Source organism: Histomonas meleagridis (assembly GCF_020186115.1).
Source record: "Histomonas meleagridis strain 2922-C6/04-10x chromosome Unknown contig_51, whole genome shotgun sequence".
Taxonomy (NCBI): Eukaryota; Parabasalia; order Tritrichomonadida; family Dientamoebidae; genus Histomonas; species Histomonas meleagridis.
The window spans coordinates 437,606-462,833 of record NW_027150894.1 but is presented as its reverse complement, the minus strand read 5'-3'; the positions used below and the strand labels follow the sequence as shown (position 1 = coordinate 462,833).

The following is a 25,228-nucleotide window of genomic DNA, read 5'->3' as shown; positions in this document are numbered from 1 at the left end:
CGACATTATCTGATTCTGAAGTAATGGCATAATATTTTTTTGGAATTTGATTTTTTTGAAGGAAATTTATAACAAATTATAATTTCCATTTCTTGCTGATTAGCTTATATTATCAGCATTAATATTAATTTTTTTTCTTTCAAAAACGCTGAAATTTCATCACTATTAATCTCATATATTAAACTCGACTTGCAATTTCCACCCATCGTATATAGCGATCATCCTACGATCTTGATATTATGAATATATAATATATATACATAATTACAAATTTGATTAATATAAATCTGAAAATAATATCATAATTAGCACGAGATAAATTTATTCTCATTTTAAAAAGTGACAATAATCGACTTTTGCATGGTTAATATCAAACGATAGCAACAACGATAAGAGACGATAGGAGCAAATTTGAATGATGGTAAATATTATCAAAATTTTACCCTTACCTCGAGAAGATACGTTATTAATTTACATCATTGTAATTTGTCAACAGCCAAATTAAATAATTCTTGTGTTGTTAAGAAACAAAAATATTATATTTTTTTCATTAAATCGTTATTTGTAATTGCGCTCACAATTTTCAATATTGTTTTTAAGTTTTTTTTATGAATCATATTTAAAATGTCATTGATGGAGCAATTACTTGCTGAAGCTGATACAATATCAGCCGCAAATGTTTCAGCAGGAACGAAAAGTACATATGATAGGCTGATTCATGCTTATGCCAAAGTGATGAGAAATCTAATACACGAAGAACCATTTCCTATTACTCATGACAAATTGGTTGCATTCATTTATATTTAAAAAGAATCAGAATATGAAATGTTGTACGTTACTAGCTTACATTAATAGTTTTGCACATTATTTTCAGTAGACATGAGCAGAGCTGGTATGGAAATTTCAGATACACTTTCTATATAAACAATAAAATTTTTGCAATTTTAAATTGAATTGAAAATTGTGAACGAAATTATTTTTTTTAATTTTTTCATTTCAAAAAGTGGCTCGATGAGAATTTAATATAATATTTGGAAATTATTTATATTATTTCAAACAGCACTTATGTTTGCATCTTTAAATGGTCATACAGAAATAGTTAAATTGCTTCTTGAACAAGAGAATATTGATATTGATGCTAAAAATATTTTTTTGTTTTATTTAAAATATTTTATAAAAATATGAAATTTCATATGAAACATTTGGAATTACTTATAAACATATAAAACAGCGCTTATGATATCATCAGAAGAGAAAAATGCAGAAATTATTCGATTATTTGCAGACAAAATTCAACATCATAAATGTGACGGCATAATAAAATTAAAAGATTCACAAGGATAAAAGAGGAAATATTTAAATATTGAAATAAACATATCCTAAATTCATTTTGTTTTCATATATTATTATTAACGCATTAAATTTGTTGATTAGAATATTTTATATCATATTTCATTGTATGATTTTCATATAATTTGATGATAATTTTTGTGAAAAAAATGATGTAAAATTCATAACAACAAAAAATTTATTATTATTCATAGTATTATTTACTCTTAAAGTTTAATGGAAGTCTATTGAGTACACCTTATTATTTTTAATTCCATAATACAAAATATTTGTATGGAATCGTACCAGCTACCCTTTTAATCATTGATTTTTTTTTTCTTCTTTCCGATCAGAGATTTTGAGTAAAATTTTATCGGAAACCACCTAAAAAGTGACATTTTTAACGTGCTTATGATCATTGATAGTCCATTTTTTTTCACTCGACTTTTTGTAAATTTTACATAACGATAGAAACGATATTGTATAGTTTATGCTTCAAATTTTTTTTCGATAAGTGATACTTGTCACAAATCAAATCTGATTTTTTGCATTTTAGAAATATTTTTTGTAAATTCGAGAACGTTAATTTCACTCAAAAAGTTTTATCATTCAAAGAAAAAAAAACGAGTTGAAAAAGGTATATTTTTCTTTAATTAAATTTCGCCTCAACTGGACGTATCAGTTTCATATGTATAGCTATATTCATAAGTTTCATAAGTGTAAGATGTATCGAAATCCAAATCAAATGATTCGCTTGCATCTTCTTCACCTGATCCTAAGCAAGTTTCGAACTTGGAAGACATTGCATTCACATGCACTGAGTCCAATTGTCCACTTCTGCTTAAGTTTGTTCCACTATTTGATCGTATCAATCTCAGGTGATTAATTGCTTCATTCTTCTGTTGTAATGCTAATGGCATTTGCTTAGGCGATGGCAGTCTTGGCATTGATAGTTTCCTTGTTCTCTTCTGTGGTGTTGTCCATTCATATTTGTAATCATATGTAAACCCATATCTCTCAAAACATTGCCTGAAAAGCCTCCGGTACTGTTTGTAGTTGGGCTTCTGGCTGAAAGAAAGGTTTTTGACGAGGCGGAAATACTCCAAAAACTCATCTGGAAGTCCATCGCAAAGACTTTCGGCAGATGTGGCTTCCTTAACACGGAGAATTGGCGCGTATTTGGGATGAGAATTACCAAGAGGAAGTCCCATCCAGGGTAAGCGGTCTTTCAGAAGATATACTAATACATATCCTAATGATTCAAGATCGTCTCGACGCGATTGCTCAACTCCACGAAGGGCATTGACAGAAGCATAACGAGCTGTGCCAGTGAGCGATTTACCGCTTGTAAAAGGAATATGTGTATGTGTATTGGGATTACAATATTGTTTGGCAAGTCCAAAGTCAATGATGTAAACAAGGTTGGCATTGTTATCAAGCCCCATGACAAAATTATCTGGCTTTATGTCACGATGAATAAAACATTTTCGATGAAAATATTCAATACAGGTAAGCATCTGGTCTGCAAGCATAAGAACTGTTTTAAGGCTAAGGCGCTGGTAAATTTTCTTATAATATTCGAGAGATTTTCCTAGATAATCAAAAACTAATGCATGGTGTTTGTTGAAACGACCATACCAGTGTAATTGACCAATACTTGAAAATCCAAGGAATAGCTTGTATAGCTTTGCTTCGAATTTTAGTTGGGGTACTTTTGTATTAACACTTTCAAGTTTAACAGCATATCTTTGGTGATCTTCAAGATCCTCGCAAATGTATATCTCCCCGAAACTTCCCGCGCCTATTCTATCGCAAAGCTTGAAGCGTTCCGCCATTACTTGTCCGCGAAGGTCCATATTTGCTGTCTTGAAATTGTGAGGTCCTGACACCCATTGAAAATGATTTTTAATTATTCAAATTTAAAAATATTTTTGTGCGAAATCAACATTCAATTTGGCCGTTACACAAAAGTCGTTCTTTATCGGCGTACTTAATTACCATTGCAATTGCAATCAAAGAAGATCTTTTTTCCTGACATGGCTATATATGAAAACAGATGAAGGCTATGTAATTGTTATCATAATAGTTACTATTATGTCAATTATAGTGTCAAAATATTTCATATTTAAAATAATTTTTCTAAATCCAAAATGGTGTATGATATATAGTAAACACACTGGTTTTTACAAATGATTTTAGAAGCATAAATCGTTAATTAACATAGAAAGCACAAAGGCAAAAATAATAAAGTCTACGATTAAATTAAATTCAATTTTTGCGTTTTTATCAAAAAATGGGAGTTGCAATTTAAATATCTTTTCCAAAAGGATTCATTTTCCATGGATCATATCCCAAATTATAACTTTTCTCAAGAACAAATCAATGGCTTAATGGCGTCTTTTAATGCAATTGACGCAGACAAAAACGGATTCCTTTCTAAACAAGAATTTTCCCAATTTATGCAAGCTAACCAACTTGACCCATATTTTGTGGAAGCCATTTTTAGAATTTTCGACAAAAATAATGATGGATTACTTAGCTTCGATGAATTTCTTGAATACATTGATGCTTGTAACAAGTCTGCTGCTGATGCTACGTACCTCTTTAAATTGATTTTTGATTGTATTGATGTTGATCATGATGGATTACTTGACGTTTACGAAATGATTGAGTTTGGAACATTAATTGGTATCCCAATTACGTTGCAACAAGCTCAACAAGATATAATGGTTCTTGATACCGATATGAATGGAAAACTTGACTTCCACGAACTTCTCAAGGCATTTGGAATTTAAACTCTTTGGCCCATTTACTTTTTTTTTTGTTTTTTGAAAGAGTGTAAAGATTTAAAGCGCAAAGCCATACCAATAATCGTCTTATGTACTTAGATGTGACAATATTTTACCTAATATAAGAAACATTCTTCCGCAAACTTAAGCAACCGTTATTCTATGAGATCTTACAACAGAGTGGTTCCGACTAATTATTCTCACAAAAATGGGAAGTAAAGTTAAGAATTTTACTTAACGTTCATTCTTGTTATTTTCTTTTTTATTGACTCTGGAGAGCGATCAGGAAAATATTCAATTAATTTATTGATATCACCACCAAAGTTGCTGTTTAAATCTTTGAGTTTTTTTTCTTCTTTTTTTGTCCAAGCACAATATTTTCTTCCAGATTGATCCATTTCTTGTCTTCCTTGTATATTAGATTGAGAAGAAAATATTGGATTCAAAAAGTGGATCCTTCACATTGAAATATATAAACCTTACAATTGAATTTGATAAATTATTTAAATTTTCATCATTAAAACTGCCATCAAGTTCGATAATTTTTCCGAATTCATTAATTCTGTGTCTAGTCACTGTTTTAATGTACATTCTTTTGTGTAACCTGATGAAGTTAACCCTTTTAATGTCATTAATAAATTTACATATAGAATCATGGTTTCGAGCTTTCATTCTTAAAACATTAAAAGAATGTTTCAAAAAATTTGAGCTAAGTCTATTTAAAGTAATGTTTCCTTGTTCAGATTTTAAAAATTTCAATAAGCTGATTATAGTGCCTTTTGTATCAATCATTAAATTATAATCATAAATATAATAAAATTGTTTAAAATACATCAATGCAAGTTTCAGATATTTACATCTACTTTTGACAGAAATGTGATCGTTATTGATTGAAATAATAAAAAGTGACCATGGGAGAAAATATTAAAAAATTTGATCGTTGTGAGATTTGTCGAAAGATTTTATTAATGTATTTCTGCCAAATAGTTTAATTGGTAAAGAATCATGCATTTTCGTGATTTTTTCGTCTGACATAATAATTGATTGTAAATTGTATTCATTGCAAAAATCATTTTTGAATTGATTGATATCTGGTGTATATTGATTTAAATTTTTTAAAAACCAATATCTACCTTATTTTAATAAGTGTAAATAATATCAATGATTTATTTTTTTCATTCAAAACTTGTTCTCTTGAAAAGTTCCGATAGAAATTATCACCATCAGCAGGATATTCAATTATACTGAAATTAGTATGATTTTCAATAAAAATTTTTAATTCATCTAATTTTTTGGTAATATCTGTATTGGCTTTACTACAATTTGAAGGAATTACATGAATTAAAATACAAGGATTCGAATGGTTGATTGGCTGAGGTTGGAAAACAAATGCAGAATTCATAGAATTTTTGGAGTTATTTATAATAAATTGTTCAAATTTTTGATAAGAGTTTCGAATTGTATTAAGTTCCTCTTGGGTAACATTAAAAATTTTTAACATACCTGAAACTGTCCCATTTTTGAAAATTTTTTAAAATTTTGTTACACTAACAGCATCAACAGCAATAATGGCCTTTTCTTTTGGCATAGAATTATTATATCTAAATTTCTCTTCATAAATTTTCAATAGATCAGGTAATTTAGATTCATTTAACAAAAGTTCATTATTCAAAATTTCAGAACTAAGTATTTTATAAAGTGTTGAAATTGCAGAAAGGGGCATTTGCTCTTTGAAAATTGAATAGGACGATGGAGAATAAAAATGAACCATTGAACATAAAATTAGTGAACCTACAGTCCACCTTCTCCCTTTTGGACTACTATATACATTTTCAACAATTTCATTAAAATATGGTAATATCTTTGGTATGTTTTTTACATGAGTTTGCTTTATTGGACTTGTTCCAATATTTGATCTTGTTCGAATATTTTGATTAACTTATATATTTCGTATAATATTAACATTATTATTGACTGATAAACTTGTTGAATGTATTTTTGCGATGTGGATTCTTTTGATCTGTTTTGTTTTTTAGCTTCTCTTTGTTTTTCCATTTATAAAAAGTGACAATATATTTATTTTTCAACAAAAAACACATTATTTAAATTATAAATAAAATAAAATTGACCCTTTTTTCCCCTTCATTTTCAAATATGATTATAATTATGATTTGATTGAAATCATATCAAAGTTTTATTAGAATTCTTCTGCTGAGTTTTGAGAAATAGTTGTTAGAAAATGCATATAAAACATGTTTTCTTTTATCAACGATTATTTTCCATACAAAAAGTTTATAACCATAAAATATTTGAATGATAAATTACGGTTTTTAAACCGTCGTGCAAAATACTACTTTTTCTCGAAATTCAGGAGGAGAAATCCATAAATATTTCAAACTAATAAAATATAGTTAATGTAAATTCTTATATAGAATTTTTAACAGAATAAAAACAGTGAGTTTTTAGAGTCTTGATGATCTTTCGTCATGTAAATTTATATAATAAATGTACTTTTTCTCAAAATCAATAATATTTATTTTAGAAAAAACCTAATAGCATACTTAGCAATATTATTGTGCATATTAATATGTATGAATCATCAAAAAATTATAAAATAATTTTTCGATCAAATTTCGAAATATTTAATTTATATAAATATAAGTAATATACTCGAATAATCCGAATCTAGACGAATAATTTTTACTATAAAAATTTTTTAATATTTTAAGTGTATATACTTGAAAAAGTAATTACAAATTTTCTGAAGGTACATCTCCTAGGAGTCGGAACCACTCTGTAATAACTATCGAAAGTTGTTTAAAGTGTATTCACTTGCAAAAAAGATATTTATTATTGTTAAGCTTAACGATTTTTAATGTTATAAATCACAAAATTACTTTAACTTTACTGATAAAGTGGTTGCAGAAAGGTTTCCCAAACACTTCAGTTTTTGAATATAAATCCGATGATTTTTCATTCATTCCATTCTATCGTTGGGAACATTATTTTCAAAATTCAAAGCAGTACTGCTTGATATTGTTCTGAAAATCAATTATCGTCAATATAATTTTCTATCGGCCGTCCACGGATTTTTGAAAATATCAGTATAAACAAATTGATTTATATAAATATTTACATAATACCTATGGCCTAAACTTATAAATTGTGTCTAAAAACAAATGCGCTTTGTCATATGACAAATTTTCCAAGATTTCAACACCACCGCTGCTTTCGAACTGACACCAAAAGATATCTCTTGGGTCATATTCGATTGTTCTTCTTAAAAGTTTTGTTATTACACCGATTGCATGATTAAAAAGCTTGAAATCATCAAGCTCAAACATTGCAACGAGAGATTCAATAAAATTATAATCAATTGTTCCAATTATTATTTCCATTGAACAATTTCTGATTATGTCTGACATTATCTTTACAGCCAAAGATTTGTTTTGAAATGAACCACTTTCACTAATTTCTTTAATTACTCCAAAGAAATTAAATTCTAATAATTCATCAATCATTTTATCTTTGATGATATTATCACATGTTTGTAATGCAGTTTGTGATATTTCTTTATCTTCACATAAACATAATGAAACTATAATTCCATAATCAATTTCAATCCGATGAGAACAAAATTCAAAAAATGAATTAAAACAAGATAATGCATTCCCTACAATTTTCAGATCGGGCCCATGAAGAAGACAATTAAGTATTTCTGCAAACTCTTGTGTAATCATAACAAAGTATGAAGTGTTCAAATCACAAATTATGTTGTAAAGAATTTCAATACTATCGGCCCATAGAAAAATCAGAAGTTTATCGGAAAGTATCTGTCTGGAGTAAATCAAAAGATTTTTTATATCTTCTTCAGTAAGATCTGTTTCAGACAAACTGACCAAAATCTTAGTGGCTTCAGATCTAATAGAATCTGCATATGTGTCTTCTTGTGTGATTTGAAAGAAGATTTCCATGCAATTTGGTTGAAGTAATTGCCTACATACTTCTTTAGAATGGATTGTGAGAAGTATTATTATGCGGAGAGATAAGAAAACTGTTTGTTCATCATCAAAATCTATTGAACCCATTAAAGAGACTAAAAATCCATCTTTTAATAAGGGGACTAATAATTGTGGTTTGTGATAACGGAAAACAAAACAAAATAGCTGCAAAAGCTTAACGTGAAGGGTTGTATTTGGAATAGTTAATGATAAACATAGTATTTTGGATAAATTGTACTGCATAAATTCTGGAAATATATGAAATGGCTCTCTCTGTGCGAGCTTTCGAAGTGCTGAAACGATTTTTGACATTGAACATATATCTTTTTGTTGATAAAAATTGAAAAAATTTCTAAAAAGTTCTTGAATATCAAGTGTAGAATTAGGTTGTTCATCACATGAATCATCAGAGTTTGGCATGCCTGTTTTTAAAAGTCTTTCTTTTCTAAGTTTATTGGGATTGATTCCTGTTCTCATTTTAGTAATTTTAAACGTTCATAACAATTTCAACAAGAAAAATAAAACCGGATTAGAAAAGCATAGCAATCTTAGTACAAATCACGGGATAAAAAGAATGAAGTTCTTATTTCGGTTCGTTTTTCAAGTGAAATGTTGTTATTAGATAATTAATTACAGAGTAAAATTATACATTATTGTGCAAAAACCAAATAAGTTTTTCATGTACTGTAAAATGTACATATTTATTTTTAAGTGTCGAATTTTTTTACCAAATTTAATCGAAATCTTTTTTTTCTTGCAAATTCAAATAATTGATATCAATCCTTATTGTTTAGGCACTCATATAATAATGTTCTTCATTTATATACCTCAATTCTGTTCTCATAAAAGGTAGATACTTCTCAACATAGACAAAAGAGGGTTTTTGCCAACAAGTGTATTCCGTTTGGGGTGCCCTAAATTTCTAAATCGATTTGGAAATGAATATACGAGGACTTCATAATTTCTTAACGGAGGTAGCTACCAGCACCTCTGAAGCACAAGCACACGACAGAATAAATTTAGAATTATTTAAAATCAAGAAGGCATTTATATCACCAAAATTATCTTCGTATGATCGAAAAAAATATATTGCAAAATTATGTTTTATTATTCTTAATGGCATAGAAGTTAACTTTGGTCTTCAACAAGTCATCGAATTAATTATTTCCAAGAAAACAAGTTTCCAAAGAATTGGATGGATGGCAGCTGCAATTTTTTGTGGCTCTAATTCAGAACACTTAAACTCAATAATTCCAGAAATTAAGCGCCAATTAAATAATAAAAAAGATGAGTTTGCAGTATGCTTTACATTATCTGCGATATCATCAATAGGCGGTGCTGAACTTGCAGAATCTGTAGGTCCAATTATTGCAGAGATTGCTTTTGATCAAAAATACTCAGAACATGCTCGAAAAAAAGCATTACTTACATTAACGAATTTATATCAAAGTACAATGCAACTTTCTTCTGTCGATCGTATTTCTGCCAAAATTCCTTCCCTTCTTAAAGACTCCAATTATGGCATTCGTTTATGTGGTTCTCATTTAATTTATTCCATTTTACAAATTCAACCAAATCTTCTTGAATCCGAAATATTCTCTCTTGCACTTGAAGTCCTTCAATCTTTTTTTACCAAAAATGATTATTCAGCCGAGTATACTTTTTTTAATCTTCCATTTCCATTATTAGCATCCAAACTTTTTCGAATTTTATCTTTCCAAACCGATTGGAATCCAGCTGATTTGATTACGCTTGAAGATATCATCATCAAAATCATCGAGAAGAACTCATCATTTCTTGGAAGCGAGGATTCACTCGTCACTTTTTACACAATTTTTTCAGAGGTTGTTGAAATATCGGTTAGTATTGAAATTTCTGATTCAATTACTCAACAAATCATTGAAATTTTATTTCAAAACATAAACTCCAATTTCCATTTTCTTCAAGTTTATTCTCTTCAAAAGCTCGATTTTTTGATTGAAATTAATCCACATTATTCATGTTTAGTCCAACCATATCTTTCAAACTTATATCAAATGATCAAATGTGGTGATCATGAACTTGATATTTTATCCATAAATTTATTATATACATGCGCATTTAAAGAAATTGGTCTTGATATTGTATCCGAGTTTTTATCATATCTTCCAAATTCGTCAAATTATTTACATGAATCATTATGTATAAAATCATCATATTTAATTTTGTCTTATGCATTTGATGAGATTTGGGCCATTGACAAATTAATTTCAATTATTGATTATTGTGAAGAATCATATTTCAACGAAATATTAAAAATTATAAATCAATTTATAGCTCAGTGTAAAGTATTGAATTATCTGATATTCAAATTAACGAATTTAATTTTAGAAAGTAATCAAACAAATTTTAATGAATTTTTATTTCGTTTATTATCATATTTATATGGAGAATATTGTCATCAGATTAATAATAATGACATTCAAGTCATCACAACAAAAATTAAAGATTCGTTTGACAATTTTTCGGAACAATCGAAAGGAATTATTATAACATCTTTGTTTAAAATAGCATTAAATAAGCCCGAATTTCAAGAAGAAACGATTTCGTTTTTTCAACAATATTTAAATTCTGATTCATTCGATATCAGTCAACGATGTAAAGAATATTCGATTTTGTTAAAATATCCCGAAACATTCCAAACCAAAATATTAAATTCGTCGAAACTATTAATATCGAATAACTTTGAATTTATTACGCAAAATGAAATTGAAGAAGAAGAAGAAGACGTCGAACGTGATTCTGATATTATATTTTATTCAGAGCAACTAAAGATAACTTCAAATGTTATCATTTCGTCACCAAAAGCATTTGTTACATTAAAGTTCGAATCTTTTGATGAGATCGAAATAACAGAAATTAAAATTGATACAAATGAAAACCTTAAATATGAAATTGTTGATGTTGAATTACCTATGAAACTTGAAGAAGATTCAACAAAAATTATACAAATCGAATTCATTGCATTAAATGTTTTTGTTGAATATCCAATTTTACATATCAAATGTGATCAAAATAATATAATTAAAGCAAAAATTCCAATTTCGCTTCTAAAATGGTTTCAAAAAATCGATTTTAATAAAAAAGATTTCGGCGAAAAATGGAATAAATTATACGAAGAAGTTGTGGACCATTTGGTTGTTCCTGACGATGAAGTTATACCGGAAATAATTAGAATTGTCGGAAATCTACTTAATGTGTCGCCTTCGTTGATACTTAAAGAGAAAAACGTTGTGGCGTACGCGTTGAAAGTGGAGTTTTCAAGCGATTTCGATGTTTACGTTTTGGCGGTGTTCGAATATATTGAGGAAAATATGGATCTGGTGCTGAAATTAAGGTCAAACTCAAAACTGGAAATAAATGAAATGAAAAAATATTTCAAAAAAGCGTTCACAGATTAATAAAATGTTTGTAAATTGTTTCTATAATTATATTTTCTATCCTCTTTTTCAAGTATTCTTTACTTTAAAAAAACATTTTTACTGTTTCTGTATTATTTCCTAATAAGTGCTTATTGTTTCTCAAAAATTAAATAGTATTGTAACTAAAGGAGATGTGAAAAACTGTCTACTTTGATAAGAATGTCATTCATAGAATCTTTAATACAACCCATAAAAAAAGTATATATACTAAGTTTAATGAACAAATTTTAAATTATATATATGTATTTCACTCATATAATGCATTTTTGAAGAAACTATCATTTAAGGGATTTTAATTTTTAACAACTTCCAATTTCGTGTAAATGTGAAAATTAAGTCTTCTGTATTTTTGGCAACAAATATCTTCAGGCACAAGGATGTTCATTGAATAATTTTTTCTTCATTGAATAATTTTTTCCAAGTAGTTCTGCGTTTTTAGTTATTATCTCAATAAGTTTTTTATTATTCCCAAAACAAACTTACAAAAGTATTTTATTTCCTTCCGAACATTTGATTGATTGCGTTCGCTTGCAAACTTTGAATTGAATGGGCCGATACGGAGTTTCTTGATGTTTTTGTGTATCCGAGAATTTCCTTCATTTTGGTGATGTAGATTTGCTTAATCTTTTCATAGAAGTTAGCAGCCTTTGCTTCTATCATTTCTCCAACGTTAACAAGATGATCAATGTCTGTTGTGGCTCTTCGATTTTCTTCAAATTGATCAGCAACAGATCCTGAAAGCGTTAAAGGTTCCATATCAGTATCAACAGTTAGCGTCACAAGAGAAGAAGAAACAGCTTCGTATCGAAATGTCCCATCAATATTTGGAGTTACACTTAATACATCACTACTATCAATTGTACCAGCAATATGCGTATAATCACTTAATTCAGAATCCATCGACCTGTGAATAAAAACTCCAATTCCAAATGATTCTTCATTGTCAGGATCAAGATCCCAACAATATACAGAACATATTCCAGAGTTATGGTAATACCTTTGCCTGTAGTTTTGAAAAACTTTGTTTGCCTTGATTTCCATCTCGCGAAGTCGATCTGAAGGTAAGATTCCTTCGTCAAGAGGAGGGAAATAAACATTTGAGTGAGGTGACCGATATGAATCACAATCTCGATTGTAATCACATTTAATAAATTGCTTATATGAAATATTATCATAAGCTACAGAAAATGGAGTATCAACTGTTGACAAAAGATCATTTGCTAAATCATTATCCAACGAAATTATATTGATCAATCTCTGCTGGATATCTTTAGGTGGTACATGTCTAAGTAAATCATGTGCAGCATCGACTTTTGGGTACATTTCGGCAGGTGATGAGAAAAACGGTTATAACGAGAATGGAGTGCCCTATAAATTGAATCAAACCGTCATATTCGAACAAAGTCTTTGTTTTATTGTTTTAATGATCCACTTCTTTCTCATCTTCAACAGGCAAGGAAAAACACGTCTAACAAAGTGGTACGAACCACAAACAAAGAAGGATAAAGATAAGATTACACGCGAAGTTACAAATTCAATTTTATCTCGTCCAACAAATTTCTGTACTTTTATCGAATGGAGAGATCGTAAGCTTGTATATAATAGATACGCAAGTTTATTCTTCGTTATGTGCGTCGATGTAAATGATAATGAATCAATGATTCTTGACATTATCCACTTCTATGTCGAAACCCTTGACTCCTTCTTCGGAAATGTTCGTGAAGTAGATATCATTTTTGGCTTCCATTATGCATATATGCTTCTTGATGAAATTATATTGGCAGGTGAATTTGTTGAAAGCTCAAGAATTAACCCAATTCAATCTCTTATAGATCAGAGAGATGCAATTTCTTCTGAACCTGGTAAACCATTCGAACTTTAAAAATCATATTTATCAAATTCCCATTTTTTTTTTTTTTCTTTGAGTTTTGCTTAAAATAATGATGCATGTGATGACATACATATGTGAAATAAATTTATATTTTATCATACAAATATGATAAGTTTTCTCAAGGTCAAACAAGGGCATGTTATTTTATCGTTATCTTAAAAAAGTTATGTATTAAATAGTTTACATGATTTTTAAGTATTACGATAGGGCATCATACAAAATAGGAGAAAATGAAAAAAATTTAGCACACATAACTTCTTTATTTTGATTTTATCACACATATTCAGCATAATTATATATTTTATAAAATGAAATGATTATTTGACTATTAATGGTTTTATATAAAATAATATTCCAAGAGATTTCCAAAAAAATAAAAAATAAAATAAAATCATTTCTATTTGTTTTGCAGTAATAGCGATTATTATTATGTTTTTTATGCTTTTATATGTGAAAAATATTACTCATTTTTAAGAAATGATAATCTGCTAAAAATCAATCAAAAATATATTAAATAAATATCCTAATTTAAAATTCGAATTTTTAATATGTTAAATATGATTATTATTCATAATGTGAATATATATATTAATATTATATAATTTTTACTGGTTTTCAAAACATAATTCAATAAAAAAATTGTCCTTTTATTACAGAAAAATTCACAAACTCAACAATTGTTAGATTTCCCAAATGTTTAATTTGTTTCTTTTATATATAATTCAATCTTATGAAGAATCATTTTCAGGACAAACTTTTATAGGTACATTTAATCAAGGGCAAGGAAATTTACAAATTACAAATTGCATATTCCAAAAGTTTAGAACTACAATCATTACTATTAATAACAATGATCTTTCAATTGATGGATGTGAATTTAGTTCCAACTCAGGAGAAAATTGTATTCTTCTTAAAGAGTCAACAGCAGAAATTAAAAATTCCAAATTCATAAAAAATATAATATCTGAATCAGGTGGAGCTATTTATTCAGAAAACTCAAAGACAATAATAACGGGTAATGTTTTCTCAAGTAATAGAGCACAAAAAAAAGGAGGCTCACTATATTTATCTAATTTTTGTGGTGTTATAAATGATTGCAAATTTGAAGGGAGTTATTCTTTAACTGGATCTGAAATATATATTGATGGAACAGTTATTAAAGATGATATAAAGAACTCATTGAATAATTTAAATTTTGAAAATCCTGCATCTTGTGAACAAGAAGAAAGTTGTTTAATTAGAATGGTTAATGATATAAACTTAGAAATTTCTAAATTCTTATTTAAAGATATACAATATCAAATGAATTATATTTTTTATCTTGAAAGTGTTTCAAATAAATTAATCTTTAGTGATTTTAATTTTGATGATTGTAGACCTGGAAATTCATTTATTTATCTTTCCGATAAGAAAAAGATTGCTAATTTTAACTTAAATCTTAAAAATTGCATTTTTAAAGATAATTCTCAAAGAATATTTAGTTATGATCAATATGCTCAAATCTCTGAAATTAGTTTTATTAAATGTGTATTAAATGGACAATCAATATTTGATATATATTCTGTAAAAGAATTTTCTTTAATAGAAACAATTTTATTCAATTTCGATATTATTGGAAAAGGGAATCAAGAATGTGAAACACAAAAAATTTTAATACAAAAATGTTCGCTTAGTAATCTTTGTACTGGGAAATTAAAAGGAATTAAATCATCTAAATTAATCATACAGATTCATGAAAATATGTTTCCAAATGCATTTTTAAGATTAAATTCCATTAATTCAGAAGAAATAAATTTCAAAAATAATCAAATCGAATCATTAAATTTAAGTCAAATAACAACAAATTCATTAATTCTTAAAGATATGAATTTAAATTCGGAAGAAAACAAGTTCGAAGTTGAGTGTAATAAGTTAGTAAGTGAGAAAAATATTATTATTGGAGGAAATTATACATTTATAGTTATATCAGATATTATAGAATATTTGATTACTGATTCGACTTTTAAATGTGACTTAAATATAATTTCTAAATTAAAAATGCTTACTCCTCAAAATAAAATTGATTTCTGGGTAAAGAATTCAACAATTTCTCGGCATTTAACATTTTTAGGATCTGTAACCTCACAAATTATTCCGAATTCCAATTTTTATGTTAGGGATTCTTCATTTTTAGGATGTAATTCATTAAAACGTGAAGCTATTGAGTTTAAATTTAAAAATATTGATATTAGAGATACAATGTTTGAAGATACTCCAATAATTATATACATAGCAAAAAAGGCATATTTTAGAGATTCATCATTTTTATTAGTAAATAGAGATATTCATAGTGATACTATAGCATTTCATTATTTGTTTGGAGCAGATATATATTTTTATGGATGTTGTTTTAATTTTTACCAAAGTCATGGTAATTATCATATAAATGTCAATTCAACAGCTGTTATTACTTTTGATGAAGGTAATTGTCTTTATGGAAATAGAAAATTAAATTTAGAACAAAATGCAATAGCAAAATATTTAGGAAAAAATGAATTAAGAAATTGTGAAAAATGTTCTCTGACTCTATATGAAAAACAATCTATGGTTAAATCGATAGCAATTGGAATTGTAATAGCTACAAATGTTATTACAGCAGGCATTATTATATTTGTTTATATTAGAAAACATTATTTAAGTGATTCAGGTGAAGTATTTTCAAAAGATTTCGAAAAATATTCAAATTATAAATCAACAATCGATGCACAAAGCTCAGTAATTAATATCGGAGAAATGACGCAAGAAAATCCGCTTTTCACAGCAACTGAAACATTAGATAATCAAAATTATGGATTTCAACATGATTTTGATGATAGTGACGGCTTTTTATGATGTGATTGTTCCTAAATTTCAATAAAATACTCAAAATTGTATTATTATTTCATTGAATAAATATTTAAATATTTATATTATTTCATATTTAATTTAAGTAAATTACTTTTGTAATCATTAAAATGATTAATCATTTTGTAATTGCAATTCAATTAAAAATGAAAAGATTTATAAATTTGCTAAATGGAATTATGATTAATTACATAAGTTAACTATATGACAATTATGGCATACTCATTTGAAAAAATTCAAAGAAAAAATTTATGTTTTATAGCTTTCAAGTTTTTCCAGTTTTGATCGAATAATTACATTTTCTTCTTCTTTTCTTTCAAGTAAATAACTATATTGGCGTAATTGATCACGTAATCTTTTGTTTTCAATTTGTTGTTCTTCAATTTTATATCTAAGTTCTTTCTCAGTAATAATTGACTTTTGCGCTTCTATTTCATAACTTGAACGAATTTGTTTTTCTTTTTGTTGATATTCTTTTTGAATTTTCTCGGTTTCGTTTCTGTGTAATGAAGAAATTTTTTCAAATTCTTTTTTCAGAATAACAATTTGTTTTGCTAGTTTGTGATATTTTGCTTTATAGATCTTTCTTTTTTGTTTCAATAAATTATTTTCTTCTTGTAATTTATTTATTTGTGTTTTCATTGTTGAAATTTCTTCTGAATTGTCAATTGACTTTTTCATTGAAGATATTTGATTTAATAATTGTGTGATTTCGTTGGCATTGTCATTTTGTAATGTTTGAATTTGTTGTTGAAGTTCTTCAATGCGTTGTTGACTTGAATGTTGAAGAGAAAGAAATCTTTCTTTATTTTCCATATTCAAAGCATCAATTTCATTTTTATGATTTATTGTAACATTTTTTATTTGCTCTTCAGCTTTATTAAATCTTTCGATTTGTGATTTAAGATGTTCTTCAATAGAGTCTTTTTCTTTTTTAATCATTGACAATTGATCTTTCAGAGATTTCATTTCTTTAAGTGAATGGTCTTGTGATTCATATTTGAGTTGATTGATTTGATCTTGAAGCTTTTTGTTTCGAGATTCTAAATCAACTATTTGATGCGAATGTTCTTCTTTTAATGAATTAACTTCTTGTGATAATATTTTATTTTCTGCTTCAAGATGATGAATCTCTCTAGAATATTTCTTTCCATGTTTTTGGAATTTCTGGATTTGATAAGTTATTATTGTAGGCACATCTTCAATTTTTGATACCCCTGGGAATCCCATTTTATTTATTTCTTGGATTATTTGGGAAGTTTTTTTGGAATTATTCTTTTCATTAATAAGAGTTTTTCGAAGTTTTAAATTGATAGATAGTTCTGTTTTAAAGTATGAAAATAATTTTTTGAGAAGAACAAAACATAAATTATTTTCATCTGGATTTTCATAATTATTAATAAATGATTCGATGTGGATCGATTGACTTAGAATTTGGTTTTGAATAGAATTTAGACTATCATCGGAATTTTCACCTTCCATGGATGAGCAATTACCTGTATAACGCATAGGAGAAGCATTCATTCATTTTTACAAGAACCTTAACGTCAAATGCTAACGTATTTTTGTTATGACACACTTCCCCATTTTAGATAAAAACAAACCACAATAATATTGTAAAGAAGATACAAATAATTTGATGAAGTTTAAAAATAATGAAAAAATAAAGTATATAATTTTGCAAATTTTATTAATTTTTTAAAGTTTGGTTAAAAACATTCAATTTAAAAGTCAGTGCTATTCAAGTGGTATAAAGATTATATAATATTTATATTTACATATGAATTAATTGATCAACAATGATCAATTAAGGTAAATACAAAGAACGTAATATGAACAGATACCTAATTTTCAAGAGTACAATTTTCCCCATATTGCAAGTAATCTTTTTGTTGGATTTGGATACTTTTGGTTTGTTTGAAGAAGTTCAAGTGCTCTCTGTGAAAACGCTGAATTAACATCTGAAATTTCTGGTTGTGCTGACGGGAAGACGGGATTTCTCAGCGGTAAAAATGTCGACATTGATGAACTACTTGTTTCATAAAATTCATTTTTAGGTTCTTCGCTATATTCATATGATGAAGATGTATCATCATCACTTTCAAGACCACGCATCAAAGGTATTTTATTTTTTGGGAGATTTCGAAAACTCATGAATTTGAAAAAATTTTCTGGTGACCAAGACGATTATTTTCCTATGAAAAAGTTATGGAGAAAAATTAAAAGAAAGATTACTTGTTTCAAGCAATTCAGTGTAATTAAAATGCATTCTTTATGTTAAAAAAGAACATTTTATTTAATACTTGTTTTAATAAATAACAAATAGATGTAATTTATCATAATATAAAATTTAAATATTTCTGCTGATATTGATATATTAAACATATATTATAAATTACTTAATTTTTAATTATCTGAAATACATTTTTTCCAATTATTTTAATTCATAATAAAGATATTACATCAAAGTAAATATGGGATTTAAACTTACTGGCCTATCGAAGAGAATGCATTAAATGATTTAAATGAATTATAACACACTCTCATTAATAAAAAATTTGTTATCAATAATAATCAATTTGATAAAATCAAATTGTTTTATAATAACATATAAAGGTCCAAAGGGGGAAAATGATTGCTTATGAAATAGAAACGCATAGTTATTAAATCAATTTTTATTTTAATTATGAAATTCCAATTTCCGCTAACAAAGAATCTAATAGACTGTTTTGGAGCTTGAAGTCATCCGGAAGCTCTTGCTTGAGTTCGTCTAACTCGGATGTGTGGAATGTGTAAAGGATTTCTGTTTCATCTGCTGCTAACTTTTTGCGGAAACCTGTTTCTGGGTTCCATTTAAACATTTCTCTTACTTCGTGTACTGCTTCTTGTAAGTGGAACATAGCAGAACGAATTCGAACAGAGAGAATTGTATATATGTCAGGAGCTTGATAAATTGAACCATCAACAATATAGTACTTGGCAAGCAATGAATCCTCTCCACCTTCCCTTTGTATTTTGTCAATTATTGCAAGACCTGGACAAATAATAATTGCTGAATAATTCGGATCACTTAGGTTTTCCTTCTGAAGACTTAGCCCTCGTGGTTGCTCAACATAGCTAAGTCTAAATGAAATTCCATCTGTTTTGTCAAGTTGATCCATTGATCTATTTTGCATTTTTAAAACTTCATTAATTGATGTTGTATCATAAAAATCACTAGTTGAAAAATACTGAAGAACATTTGCTACAGTAAGGTTTTGTTCTTTTAGAAACTGATCGTTTCTGAAAAAGATGTTATTCATTTCTTCTTCATCATTCATCAGCTTATTGAATTTCATATCACATTTCATATATGGACTAAAAATTCTCAAATTCAAAACAAATGCATTTGCTAAATTTAATACCAATTTTTTATTAAATGTGATGTTAATTAACATTTAACAGTTCATTTCTATGTGAAGCCTCGGAGAATGGTATCATCATTTTTTGGAAGTCTTCTGTGCGATGTGAATAAACTATTCAATAAATAACGGTTTTTCGGTTATGGTCTTCCTTTTTGCTAATGCCAGCAAACTTTGTACCAAAACACAACCGTGAACACGCAAAAGGTTCTTTCGATCGTGGATGCCGCTGCTGCCAACGCCGTCGTGGTGTTATTCGTAGCTATGGAATTAACATGTGCCGCCGATGCTTCCGTGAACGTGCGGGTCTTCTTGGTTTTAAGAAATATGACTAAACATACACACAAGCGAAATAAACTTTAGTGGGCCTTCAATATTATTATTATTTTTTTTTTTTTTTAGTATCAGATCAATTGTAAATTTAGTAATCATTTAATTTCTGTATTATCATTATTAAATGTTTAATGAATTGTTTTGTTTTCAAAGAATTAAAATATATTCATGTGCCCTTTGAACTTGTTTTATTCCATTTGCCCAAAAAACAGGACGAAATTTTCTATAGAAAAAAGAAAACTTTACATTCGCAAGTAACCGCACAGGTTCTCAATGGTGGAAAAAGGCGAATTGAAAGAAATTTCACTAAAACTAACTCTTATTGGTGAACACTTTGTTGGTAAAACAAGTATGATAGAACGTTTTGTCAATGGAACTTTCGACAAATCTTATCAAGCAACAATTGGATTCAGTTTTCTTTCCAAAACCATCGAATTGGATGGTGTTAAATGCACAGTTAATGTTTGGGATACATCTGGCTCTGAAAGACATCGTGCTGTTGCACCAAATTATTACCGTGGAACTGATGGTTGTATTCTGGTTTACGATGTTTCTAACCCACAAAGTGTTGAACCACTTTCTTATTGGTACGAAGAGTTTACTTCTCTTGTATCATTGCCAAATTACGATAACATCCCTATTTTATTAATTGGTAACAAAGCTGACTTACCATATGAAAAAAGTACTTATCAAGATGCACAGTCATTTGCTGAAACACATCATATCGAAAAGCATTTTCTTGCATCGGCATTAGATGGAAGAAATATTAATGAAGCATTCAATGAATTGGTTAAAATGTGCATTGGAAACCAAACAATTCAATTTAGCTCGATCCTTATGACAAATGAACCAACGGAAAAACGTTGCTGTTAAATATCTTATCTTGAAATTCTTAAATTTAATATTTTTGTTAAAGTGAAGACTTTTGCTCTTTTTTGTTTTTCGATTTTCTTTTATTTTTAGGATAAATTATGATTAATCGTTTTGTTCATTATTAGGTATAAGTTAATATATTGATTCTTTATGGATAAACATTTGTTTTATTCAGGAAACTATTGAAATGCGTATAATGCTTTTTTTTTTTATGGGTTTTAGTGTGTTGATTGGAATTTTTTGTTTTTGGATAAAAAGAACGTTTAAAATATCTTTTCTGGGTTTTGGGTTTTTACTCAATGGAAAAACCTGATGAAAATTTAATTGATGCCCCAATTTCTAAACAAGAACTCAAACAGATTTTTATTGCAAAGTCACAAGATTCTAATTGCGAATTCTCAAAAAAAAGTTTTATTCGATATCAGAATCATCATAAAAAAGAAACAAAACATAAAACATTTCAATTTGACGGATTAGGTATTGGTCCTCAAACTATTAAAGTAATATCAAAGATAATTTTAACACATTCAAACTTCAAAGTTATTGTTCTCCCCAATAATTCACTTGGAGATGAAGGCGCAATTGAAATATCAAAAATTCTTCAACAAAATCATTCAATTATATCATTAGACATTTCATCGAATAAAATCAGAGATTCTGGAATGTCACATATATTTAAATCTCTAATTGATAATAAGACTCTTATTCATCTTGACATTAGTAGCACGAATACATCTACACGAAATTCGATAGGTGTTGAAGCATCTAATTCATTAAGTTCTATGCTTTTTCACAACACAGTTCTCTCTGAAGTGAATCTTTCTATGACAGATCTTACATCTGATCATGCCTCAATTCTCAGTCATGGACTTTCGCACAACAAAACTCTTCGATTTCTAAATCTTTCCAACAATAATCTTACATCCAAAGGCGTAAATTTTATTCTTTCCAGTCTTATCGGCACAGGCATTGTCAGTCTTGATCTTTCTAATAATCATTTTCGTGATGACACATCTCCATATTTTATTAATTTTTTTGACTAATAATAATATAATCGAAGAACTTAATATATCGAACAATGAAATAACGCAACGATTTACTACATCGCTTGTTCCACAACTTGCATCCAATAAATCCATACGTAATTTCAATATATCACGTAACGCTTTATATGGAAGAGGAATCTCTGCTATTGGATCTGCTTTAAGTTATAATAACACAATCGAAACATTAAACGTTTGTAGTTGTTTAATTGATACGAATGGAATAAATGATTTCTTAAGAGAATTTTTCCCTAATAAAACATTGAAATCATTACTTTTAGCTAATAATCCTTTGCATGATGAGGGTATAATTGAAATTGCGAAATCGATTGTTCAACATCCGAATCTTAAATATATTGATGTTGAACTTTGTGAATTTGGTGATAAAGGTGCGAAAGAATTGTTTGAAGCGATTGGGAAGTCAAAACAATTCCAAAAAATATCTGTTAAAAACAATCTAATTCAAAATGGAATGATGATCGAAAAAGCGCTTTGTGATAATTCTAATTTTATTTCATGTTTATTTGACTTTAATAACATTAATTATAAATGTGTAAAAGAAATTCAAAAACGAATTTCATATAATTTGCAAAAATATAACACAAATGAAAAGAAGAAACAAATTCAAGAAATTGAAAACATTGAAAAGAAAGAAAAAAAATTAACTGAAATTAATAAATATATTAAAGAAGAACGAAAAAACATCGAAATTCTGCAAGAAGAACTTGAAACGAAGAAAAACCAAAATGAAAATGTTCAAGAAAACAAATTTCAACATTTAAAAGAACTTGAGATGAAACAAGAAGATTTGAATAACAAATGTTTTGCGTTTAATGAAGAAGCGAATTCAAAAACGGATCAAATTGAAAATGAATTTGAAACGAAAGAAAGTGAACATTCGATAATTTCCAAAGAACTTTTGGAAACGTCTAAAAATTTAAGTACTGTTATGAAACAATTAGCTAACATTGAATCACAAATTAACAATGAAAAGATGAAAACATTTAATGAACTTGAAAATCTTAAAACACAAATCAAAATATCGAAAATTAATTACAATGAAAAGAAAGAAGAACTAAAAGAAATATTTCAAAACATTAAAACTGAAATTGAAACAAAAGAAAATGAAAAACGTCCAATTAAAATTCGGAAACGAATAAGAACAAAACGAAAACATATCAAAAATGAAAATAAATCTGAAACATAAAATTAAAGAAAAACAAATGCGGATATTATTTTATTTAAAAAATAAACTTTGAAAAAGTATTTTTTTTTTTTTTTTTTTTTTTCATAACAAGGAATTATTAAAAGGAATATTAGGGAAAATGTAAAATGAAAGTGAATAAAATGATTCACATATTGCAACTAATATATTATATCTAAAGTAAAAGTTTTCAAAAGAAGTTATAAACAAATCACATATTATTCGAAAACTATTTTTTTTTTTAACAAAATATTTTCATTTCTTGTGAGTGTTACCACATATAAAAAATTAAATAAAATAAAGATTATCATGTTTTTATTAATATTATTCTGAGTGTTCTTCTTTATTTTTATTCATTTCAACTTGTTTTAAACTTTCTATCAATTGTTTTGATTCAATATTGATATACATTTCTCTTTTAATTCCTTTCTTAGTTAAATGAATATCACTTTGATAACAAACAAATATAATATCAATTATATTATTTAACATTCCAAATACAAATGAACAAAATAAATAACTTAATATAAATATGATAAATAATGATAAAATCCAATCATGAATAAAATCTTTTATTATAAATTTAATATATAAAAAGAAGAAAAATGTATTAATTCCTGATGTAACAATTTTTAAAGAAAATATGATAAAATTTGTAATCCCATTTAAAGATATTGTTAATAAAATATCATTAAATAATATTTTTGATGAAATTTTAATACTTTTATACCATGAACTATTATAAATTTGTGATATTGTAAAAAGGATTCGATTAATATAACGAAGAAATTTTTCAAAAATATAAAGACAACATGTTAAACATTTCATTAAAATTATAATAAATTTACTAATATTTAATGAATTCTTTTTAATTCTTTGTTCAATAAAATTTAATATTATAATTAATAAATAAAAAGGAATAATAATTATAGTTGAATATGTAATAGTTCCAAGTGATTTAGTAAAAGATAAATAAAATCCATAAAAACATTTAAAATTACATATATTTGAAATATTTTGATTAAAATACCAATAAACAATAGATGAAGAGATTGAATAAAAATTAATAAAATATAAATGAATCGTGATAAATATAAAATAACAGAAATTATATATTAATATATATTTAATAATATCATTAAATAAATAACTTAAATATAATTTATTATTTTTATATTTAATAATAAAATCATTTGATGTATAATTAAAAATTGAAGATAAAATAATTATTAAATAAAAAATTAATATTAATATTAATGAAATAAAAGGTATAAAAAATGAAATTATATTTGAAATAGTTGCACGTGATGAAATTTCAATAATTTTAATAGTTTTATTAAGTTTATCTATTAAAAATACTATAATTAATAATATAATAATTCCAATACACCAAAATATATAAGGAATATATTTATAATAATATTTATTATTATTATTATCATTATTATCATTATTATCATTATAAATATAAAATAATATTCCAAAACATATAAATATTAAAGGAAACATAAAACATATAAAATAAATAAAGAAATTTGTAAAATATTTTAATAAATATATAAATAAGAATGATATAATAATTGATAAAAATGAAGATAATAAAATTGGTAACCATAATTTAATAAATGAAATTATATTTTGATTTAAACCTGGAATAAAATTTATAAAATGATTTTTAATACTTTCATTAAGAATTGGAATACAACGATTTAATATTTGTTGTGTAGGATAAGGGCAAATACATTTACCTCCTTTCTTACGTTCTTGAATACGTTGTTCTTGATTAAAATATGAAGGACAAATTCGAATCGAATCTTTACATGAATCTGTGATCGCTTCTTCAAAAGTATTTAATGTTGGACATTTTTTTAACACAATATTGATGTTCACCGATTCTTTCATATTCTTTCCCATTATTTCGTGGTAAACTAAATAATAAATAAGGATATTCAAGAAAATTATAAAGTTGAAATCTCGTTGAATTATAATTATGAATTTTATTAATTAATTTATGATTATC

At 26.7% G+C, this 25,228-nt stretch overlaps 6 protein-coding genes across 6 annotated transcripts; 3 read left to right on the top strand and 3 right to left on the bottom strand.

Annotated features, from left to right (window-relative positions):
* Positions 1 to 1,994: 1,994 nt before the first annotated feature.
* On the bottom strand, positions 1,995 to 3,185 carry GO595_007062 (CK1 family protein kinase; the record flags this gene model as incomplete). The annotated part of the gene is made up of 1 exon (XM_067920485.1): positions 1,995 to 3,185. One exon carries the CDS (start codon positions 3,183 to 3,185, stop codon positions 1,995 to 1,997), a length of 1,191 nt encoding a protein of 396 aa, XP_067772581.1.
* A 483-nt stretch (positions 3,186 to 3,668) lies between these two features.
* Positions 3,669 to 4,124, top strand: GO595_007061 (EF hand family protein; the record flags this gene model as incomplete). Its single annotated transcript, XM_067920484.1, has 1 exon — positions 3,669 to 4,124. One exon carries the CDS (start codon positions 3,669 to 3,671, stop codon positions 4,122 to 4,124), a length of 456 nt encoding a protein of 151 aa, XP_067772580.1.
* A 7,948-nt stretch (positions 4,125 to 12,072) lies between these two features.
* Positions 12,073 to 12,903, bottom strand: GO595_007060 (F-actin-capping protein subunit beta; the record flags this gene model as incomplete). Its single annotated transcript, XM_067920482.1, has 1 exon — positions 12,073 to 12,903. One exon carries the CDS (start codon positions 12,901 to 12,903, stop codon positions 12,073 to 12,075), a length of 831 nt encoding a protein of 276 aa, XP_067772579.1.
* Positions 12,904 to 13,003: 100 nt separating this feature from the next.
* Positions 13,004 to 13,462, top strand: GO595_007059 (AP-1 complex subunit sigma-1; the record flags this gene model as incomplete). Its single annotated transcript, XM_067920481.1, has 1 exon — positions 13,004 to 13,462. One exon carries the CDS (start codon positions 13,004 to 13,006, stop codon positions 13,460 to 13,462), a length of 459 nt encoding a protein of 152 aa, XP_067772578.1.
* A 5,576-nt stretch (positions 13,463 to 19,038) lies between these two features.
* Positions 19,039 to 19,515, bottom strand: GO595_007058 (MED6-domain-containing protein; the record flags this gene model as incomplete). The annotated part of the gene is made up of 1 exon (XM_067920480.1): positions 19,039 to 19,515. One exon carries the CDS (start codon positions 19,513 to 19,515, stop codon positions 19,039 to 19,041), a length of 477 nt encoding a protein of 158 aa, XP_067772577.1.
* Positions 19,516 to 20,361: 846 nt separating this feature from the next.
* On the top strand, positions 20,362 to 20,961 carry GO595_007057 (ras-related protein rab-7A; the record flags this gene model as incomplete). Its single annotated transcript, XM_067920479.1, has 1 exon — positions 20,362 to 20,961. The coding sequence occupies one exon, from the start codon at positions 20,362 to 20,364 to the stop codon at positions 20,959 to 20,961; it is 600 nt and encodes a 199-aa protein (XP_067772576.1).
* Positions 20,962 to 25,228: the final 4,267 nt, after the last annotated feature.